This window comes from Sebastes umbrosus, chromosome 2 (genome assembly GCF_015220745.1).
Source record: "Sebastes umbrosus isolate fSebUmb1 chromosome 2, fSebUmb1.pri, whole genome shotgun sequence".
NCBI classification, from domain to species: Eukaryota; Metazoa; Chordata; class Actinopteri; order Perciformes; family Sebastidae; genus Sebastes; species Sebastes umbrosus.
This window is the reverse complement of record NC_051270.1, coordinates 9,658,119-9,665,696: the sequence shown is the minus strand read 5'-3', so window position 1 is coordinate 9,665,696 and position 7,578 is coordinate 9,658,119. Positions and strand designations below refer to the sequence as shown.

Sequence of the window (7,578 nt, the reverse complement as noted above, 5' to 3'; positions counted from 1 at the left end):
TACACTTCATATCGCATGAGGTGACGGTGCTACACCTCATATCGCATGAGGTGACGGTGTTACACCTCATATCGCATGAGGTGACGGTGCTACACTTCATATCGCATGAGGTGACGGTGCTACACCTCATATCGCATGAGGTGACGACGGTGCTACACCTCATATCGCACGAGGTGACGACAGTGCTACACCTCATATCGCACGAGGTGACGGTGCTACACCTCATATCGCATGAGGTGACGGTGTTACACCTCATATCGCGTGAGGTGACGGTGCTACACCTCATATCGCATGAGGTGACGGTGCTACACCTCATATCGCACGAGGTGACGACAGTGCTACACCTCATATCGCACGAGGTGACGGTGCTACACCTCATATCGCATGAGGTGACGGTGTTACACCTCATATCGCGTGAGGTGACGGTGCTACACCTCATATCGCACGAGGTGACGACAGTGCTACACCTCATATCGCACGAGGTGACGACAGTGCTACACCTCATATCGCACGAGGTGACGACGGTACTACACCTCATATCGCACGAGGTGACGACGGTGCTACACCTCACATCGCTTGAGGTGACACTATGCATTTAAGATGTATTTATGGGCCACTAGTAACATGACGGCGATGCCAGCACACCAACCTACATTGCGTAGAATGCCAGTACCAATGGTCGACCAACTTGAGGTCTGATCCTCAGCAGCTGGAGCCTCTAAGAGGTTCTTATATGTCCTATCCTCAGGTCTAATCTTCAACGAGCTCTTTTTGCGGTGGACCGTTTGAGCTTGACCCTGAGTGGTTGGCTGCAGATCTGCCATCTCTGCAGGTCGTTGCTCTGTCAGATCCTCAGGTCTAGTCTTCAACGAGCTCTTTCTGCGGTTGACCTTCGGAGCTTGATCCTGAGTGGTTGGCTGCAGACCTGCCATCTCTGCAGGTCGTTGCTCTGTCAGAAATTCAGGCGAGGTTGGGATAGATCTCCTGTGTCTGTCGTCCGTCAGGTGCGATTTCCTGCGGGGAGCTGTCTGCGAGTGAGCGGTCATCCGGCGTTCTCTGCTCACGTTACCTGCAGATCGTTGCTCTGTCAGAGGTTCAGGCGAGGTCATGGTAGATTTCCTGTTTCTGTGGTCTGTCCGGTGCGTTTTCCTGCAGCGAGCTGACTGCGAACGAGAGGACCTTCGGCGTTCTTTGCTCGCGTTACGTGCAGATCGTTGCTCTGTCAGGGTAGATCTCCTGTTTCTGTGGTCTGTCCGGTGCGTTTTCCTGCGGCGAGGTGACTGCGAACGAGAGGCCTTTCGGCGTTCTCTGCTCGCGTTACGTGATTTCCCTCGACGTCTCTTCCGGGGAGGATACAGTAACCCCTTTGCCACATTGAAGGGAGCCTTCAGTAAACTCTTTGCCGCATTGATGGGAGCATTCAGTAAACACTCTGCCACGTCGGGGGGACTCGATGATGCCATCTCTGAGTTGTCTTCGCTGTCTTTGTTGCGTGTCTGCAATCTGCTCTGAACTCTGACGCGTTTGGGAACTTGCTCCATTATCCCTCTTTGCCAAGTCTGTTAGGTATTGCTGCCGTCTCAGTAATCTTCTGCTCTAATGCATCAGTAAACCCCTTTATGCCCCTATAGGTAAGATTTCTCTGAACCGATGGCTTTGATGGCTTTGTGACATCATGATTAAAGGCAACAGGTGCAGCCTGCCTTTCGATAAGCCTTGCATGTGATGTCACATCATGACATCATGACATTCTATGCACAGATGTTCCGTGCGCCACAGAATTCCTCACAATTCTGATACTTTTTCCTTATTTAATTCTTATTTAATTTTACAGATTCAGTTCCCCTTCAAAATGTTTATTTTTTTATTTTTTATTTTTTATTTTTCAGAATGTGTTTTCTGAATACCTCTCACTCAATATGAGCCTTCACAGCTCACGTTAGGTGAGAAGTCATGATGCATGTTTTTGGACAGTCGGAGGAAACCAGAACATACATATATATATGTGTATATATATATACGTATATATACATATATATACGTATATACATATATATATATATATATATGTATATACTACATATATGTACATGTATATACTTTTACTATACATATATGTATATATATGTATATATACATATATATATATGTATATATATATATGTATATACATATATATATACATATATATACGTATATATATATGTATATACATACATACATATATATATGTATATATATATGTGTATGTATGTATATACATATATATACATATATATATGTATATACATACATTCATATATATATGTATATATATATATGTATGTATGTATATACATACATATACATATATATATGTATATACATACATATATATATATGTATATATATATATATATATACATATATATATACTGTATGTACTGTCTAATAATGTCACATTGAATCAGATAACAGTCGTAGGAGACATTTTACTGCACAATAAGTACTTTTACTACATAATGTACATGGTGCTGCTAAAATAAGCATTGTGTACTTATGCAAGTACTTAAGTACATAATGCAAGAACAGAAATATCCAGAACTCCTGGTACAAAAACCCCAAACAGTTTATCAGGAGAGAAGTCAAGCAGAGGTTTGTGTTTAAATGTTGTGCTTTGGCTCCCTCTACTGGCTCTGCACCTTTAACTACGGAACACAAACACACACACACACACACACACACACACACACACTTACATGTAAATATAGCTTTGTAGGTGCCAGTTTGTTTTCATTTCAATAACAAAATTAAATTATCCAATAATACTGAAAAAAACTAAAAAAAACAGTCCAAATAATGATATGAATTGTATCAGAACTTACAAAGTTAAAACTAGCTCCACCTATTGATTGATTGTGTCTATATCTGTGTCTGTGTATACACAGATGTAGACACAATCAATACTTAACTCCTGTTTTTATTTATTTATATATATATATCTATATTTAAATAGATATATATATATTTTACTTTATTTGTGGTTTCATAACTAGTTATATTCATTTATGATATGCTTTTTTTTATGTATTTAAAGTGAATGTGAATGGTGACTACCTTATCTACTACCTGTTTCATGACTACAACTCACATGCTAGGACAGATGGACACATGCTAGGACAGATGGACACATGCTAGGACAGACGGTTTCCACGTGAAAAACACTAATAAAACAACTTTTCTTTGTATTTTTTTTCCATATTGTTTCATTCCTGTAAATTTACATGTGAATTGTGGAAAGATGTCAATAATTTCTCAGATTTTACACTGTACTATAGAAATATTATATCTGGTTGCTATGGTTACAGTGACAAAGACGGTAATGCATTTTTTCTTATTAATCTAATTTTAATTATCGCGAAGTTCCACATTCACAAGTGTTTAATTTACCCAAAAAAAGCCTAATTTCTTTGTATTTATGAAAAAAATGGAATTATATATCTGTCAACAATTTCTTCCTCACAAAACAAAAAAGCAATGAAAACGATGAATGTATGCAATATCTTTAATGTTTTTAAGTGAAATTATTTTCATACTCTCGCGTGGTCTTTTTTTTTATTATCTACTTATTATAGTGTTTTTTTTTATTTTATGTTGGTTTTGTTTCATTTCTGTTGTCCTTTTATGTTTATGTTTTATGTATTTTAAGTGAATGTGAATGGTGACTACCTTATCTATTATCTATTTCATGACTATAACTCTCAATTAACTCTCAATTTACTCTCAATTAGCTCTCAATTAGCTCTCAATTAACTCTCAATTAACTCTCAATTAACTCTCAATTAACTCTCAGTTAACTCAATTAACTCTCAATTAACTCTCAATTATCTCTCAATTAACTCTCAATTAGCTCTCAATTTACTCTCAATTAGCTCTCAATTAAACTCTCAATTAACTCAATTAACTCTCAATTAACTCAATTAACTCTCAATTAACTCAATTAACTCTCAATTAACTCTCAATTTACTCTCAATTTACTCTCAATTAGCTCTCAATTAACTCTCAATTAACTCTCAATTTACTCTCAATTAACTCAATTAACTCTCAATTTAATTATATTTTTCTTTTATTGATGACTTTTATTTGTATTGAAACCAATTCAATGTTGGGGTTTCTCTATAGGACAGAGACCATCCACTGGTCCTGGTCCTGGTCCCTCTATAGGACAGAGACCATTCACTGGTCCTGGTCCCTCTACAGGACAGAGACCATTCACTGGTCCTGGTCCCTCTACAGGACAGAGACCATTCTCTGGTCCTGGTCCCTCTATAGGACGGAGGCCATTCACTGGTCCTGGTCCCTCTACAGGACTGAGACCATTCACTGGTCCTTGTCCCTCTACAGGACTGAGACCATTCACTGGTCCTGGTCCCTCTATAGGACGGAGACCATTCAATGGTCCTGGTCCCTCTATAGGACAGAGACCATTCACTGGTCCTGGTCCCTCTATAGGACTGAGACCATTCACTGGTACTGGTCCCTCTATAGGACGGAGACCATTCAATGGTCCTGGTCCCTCTATAGGACGGAGACCATTCACTAGTCCTGGTCCATCTATAGGATATACATCATTCACTGGTCCTGGTCCTGGTCCCTCCATAGGACTGAGACCATTCACTGGTCCCGGTCCCGGTCCTGGTCCTCCAGAGCTGTGTAGGAGCTGAGCTCTGAAGATGTGTAATCGATGAAGCACCGCCTCGTTTCCAGCTTGTTGATGATCCTCTGGCAGAATCAGATTTTCGATATCCCGACTGAAGGACTGGATTGATTTGTCACTCTCAGCGGTGGCGCTGTGTAGGAATTTCTCCTTCAGCTGTTTGGCGTAATGTTTGGCCGAAAACATTTTTATCTTGTCCATCGTTTCTTTCCAGAGCTGTTGGACCCGTGTTTTGGATTCTGGTCCGGTAGTCATTGCGTCTTTCGCTCCCAGACTCTCAACCAGTTCATCGACTGCTATTGCGATGTCCTTTGCAAAACTTTCAGTCTCTCTGTCGATGTCGGATTGCAGCAGTTCACGCTCAGAGTCCTCCATGACGTCCAGAAAAGGTCCTGCGAGTTCACCGAGCTTTTTCCTAATCAGTCCTTGGACAGCGTCGGTCGGTGTGGTCAAGTTGTCCTGTGATCCCCTTGAGAACGTCTCCCCCGGGGTTTCTGATTCCACAGATCCGTCCTGATTGGTGGGAATGTCTAAACGGTGTTGTTTGATGAGTTGGCTGGAAGGTTTAGTGAACTCTGACCTACGTGATGCTCCTCTCATCTTCGCCATGAATGCTTTAAAGCTACAGCGGACATGAAGGACCATTTCATCAAGTCTGTCAAACAACGTGTCGGAGCTGACGTCTGATGAGCGGTTGAACCTTCTTGCAACTTCTTCAGCAATCATGTCGGTCAAGATTGTTGTGCTCTCACAGTTGACTTGGACGTTTACGTTCAGAACCACAGCGAGAACCCGATGGAGCGTGTCGCCCAGACTGGACCGAACATCCTCAGACGTGATCGCATTCACGCCCTCGGTCTCCGAAATGCATTTGGTCACCAAGCCGATGATGTCCAGAAGCAGACTGACTATCATAACTTTGGTGTCACAATCAGGTTTGCCTTGTTTCAGCAGCACCTGCCGTTCCACTGTCAGCCTTCCTAAAAAGGATTCAAACAGTGGACGAACATCCTGCTCTCTGATCTCTGGGGTCGTCTGTGAACTTCTTGTATCCGTGGCCATTGCGTCTGTATTATGAAGCATTATCTTCAACGTCTTGGTCTAGAAGCGTTGTGGTAGACGTCGTCTCTCCGACCAGCCTGTAGGAAATGGGATGGACTCGGTGAACTCTTCACTTTACATCCTGATGTCGTCATCCTGATGACGTCATACTTCAAAGGAATGTCCGCTTAACTCCGCCCCCTAACAGTTGCTAGGCAACGGTGGCACCCTGTGGCAGCTCTTTCTCGTTTTCACGTGAGTCTGTCTGTCTGTCCGTTCGTTTGTCCACCCGTCTGCCTGTCTGTCTGTCTGTCTGTGTTGGACTTATATACTTTAGTAAAAGTACAATTAAAACCATCTAAAAATGACGGACTGAGTCAGATCAGAACTGAATTGATCATAACATCTAGCCCGGATAAAGTAAACAATTAACGGATTAGTGAAAACTAGACTATTTAATAATGTCACATTGAATATCAGATATATCAGATAACTATTACCAGTGAAAGAATGCATGGTGACCTCAATCTCTAATATTCCTGTGAGAAACTCTGTCACATATCTTGGGATCCAAATAACTAAAGATAGGAAACCAGACAAAAGAATGAATGTATGAAATATCTTTAATGTTTTTAAGTGAAATTATTGTCATACTCTCGCGTGGTCTCTTTTTTTTAATTTAATTTGATGTTGATTTTGATCCATTTCTTTTGTCCTTTAATGTTTGGCACAGCTCTTTGTTTATGTTTTCGCTATGCTTTTTATATATGTAAATTATTTTTTATGTTTTCTGCTGTTACTATGGATACTGTCATTTTTTTTTTTCAATATTATATTTATTGTTTTTTGTTCATTTTGAAACAACAGAACAAACATTCACAAACGTCCCCAATGATAACATTCTTGGTACAAAGAAACTTAACAAACCTAATATTAATATAAAATAAGCCAGTAGCCTATAGATACAGGAAAAACATATTATATACAAAAAATAGATAAATAAGTAAAAAGAATATACACAAGTAACTGGACTGGAGTGTGGAGCAGTAGATTGGCAGGAAAAAAAATAAAAAAATAAAAATATAAAAAAAAACAAAAAAATTAATAAAAAATAAAAAAATAAAAAAAAAAAAAAAAAACAAAAAAAAAAAAAAAAATAAATAAAAAAATAAAAATAAAATAAAATTCAAATTAATAACTACTACTACTACTTTAAAAAAATTAATTAAAAAATATAAAAATTTAAAAAATTTAAATAAAAAAAAAAATTGTAATTAAAAAAATACTAAAAATATTAAAAAAAAAATAAAAAAAAATACATATATATAAAAAATAAAAAATAAAAAATAAAAAATAAAAAATAAAAAATAAAAAATAAAAAATAAAATTCAAATTCATAACTACTACTACTACTACTACTACTAATAATAATATTGACCACCACTTCTTCTTCTTTTTCTCCTTTAGCTTTGAGGTAATACCGCCACCTACTGGACTGGGGTGTGGCGCAGTAGGTTTGCAAGAATTTTTTTTTTTTTTTTTTAATTTAAATTTAAAAAATAATAAAAATGAATAAATAAAAAATAAAAAATAAAATAAAATTAAAATTAATAACTACTACTACTACTACTACTACTACTACTACTACTAATAATAATAATATTGACCACCACTTCTTCTTCTTCTTCTTCTTATTCTTCTTCTTGTTCTTATTTGAGGTATAACCGCCACCTACTGGACTGGAGTGTGGAGCAGTAGATTGGCAGGAAAAAAAAAAAAAAATTTAGAAAATTTAAATAAAAAAAAAAAATGTAATTCAAAAAATACTAAAAATACAAAAA

General features: G+C 38.0%; 2 protein-coding genes and 1 long non-coding RNA gene across 9 annotated transcripts; 1 reads left to right on the top strand and 2 right to left on the bottom strand.

The window, feature by feature from the left end:
* Window positions 1-587: 587 nt before the first annotated feature.
* On the bottom strand, window positions 588-1,622 carry LOC119478500 (serine/arginine repetitive matrix protein 2-like). Its single transcript, XM_037753303.1, has 2 exons — window positions 1,070-1,622; window positions 588-949 (listed from the first exon to the last, which is right to left on the bottom strand). The coding sequence occupies exons 1-2, from the start codon at window positions 1,539-1,541 to the stop codon at window positions 588-590; spliced, it is 834 nt and encodes a 277-aa protein (XP_037609231.1). The 5' UTR covers window positions 1,542-1,622.
* A 675-nt stretch (window positions 1,623-2,297) lies between these two features.
* Window positions 2,298-3,227, top strand: LOC119482466. The gene is made up of 2 exons (XR_005205434.1): window positions 2,298-2,634; window positions 3,077-3,227. It is a non-coding gene; the product is annotated as an uncharacterized LOC119482466 (long non-coding RNA).
* Window positions 3,228-4,087: 860 nt separating this feature from the next.
* Window positions 4,088-6,014, bottom strand: LOC119482413. Of its 7 annotated transcripts, none has more exons than XM_037759921.1 (2): window positions 4,514-6,014; window positions 4,088-4,267 (listed from the first exon to the last, which is right to left on the bottom strand). In XM_037759921.1, the coding sequence occupies exons 1-2, from the start codon at window positions 5,777-5,779 to the stop codon at window positions 4,139-4,141; spliced, it is 1,395 nt and encodes a 464-aa protein (XP_037615849.1). In that variant the 5' UTR covers window positions 5,780-6,014; the 3' UTR covers window positions 4,088-4,138. The 7 variants fall into 7 exon arrangements, with proteins under 7 accessions (XP_037615849.1, XP_037615837.1, XP_037615859.1 ...); XM_037759909.1 differs by having other exon boundaries at window positions 4,088-4,303; window positions 4,514-5,997; XM_037759931.1 differs by having other exon boundaries at window positions 4,088-4,584; window positions 4,616-5,993.
* Between the last annotated feature and the right edge of the window lie 1,564 nt (window positions 6,015-7,578).

What these genes read in the sequence shown, in the direction of transcription:
- LOC119478500 (XM_037753303.1), bottom strand. Translation starts at nt 1,541, where the DNA reads ATGGAGCAAGTTCCCAAACGCGTCAGAGTTCAGAGCAGATTGCAGACA. An exon ending in GACAGAGCAACGATCTGCAG is followed by an intron (nt 950 to 1,069) that starts GTAACGTGAGCA and finishes AATTTCTGACAG; the next exon opens with AGCAACGACCTGCAGAGATG.
- LOC119482413 (XM_037759890.1), bottom strand. Translation starts at nt 5,779, where the DNA reads ATGCTTCATAATACAGACGCAATGGCCACGGATACAAGAAGTTCACAG. An exon ending in TCCGTCCTATAGAGGGACCA is followed by an intron (nt 4,484 to 4,513) that starts GTACCAGTGAAT and finishes AGTCCTATAGAG; the next exon opens with GGACCAGGACCAGTGAATGG.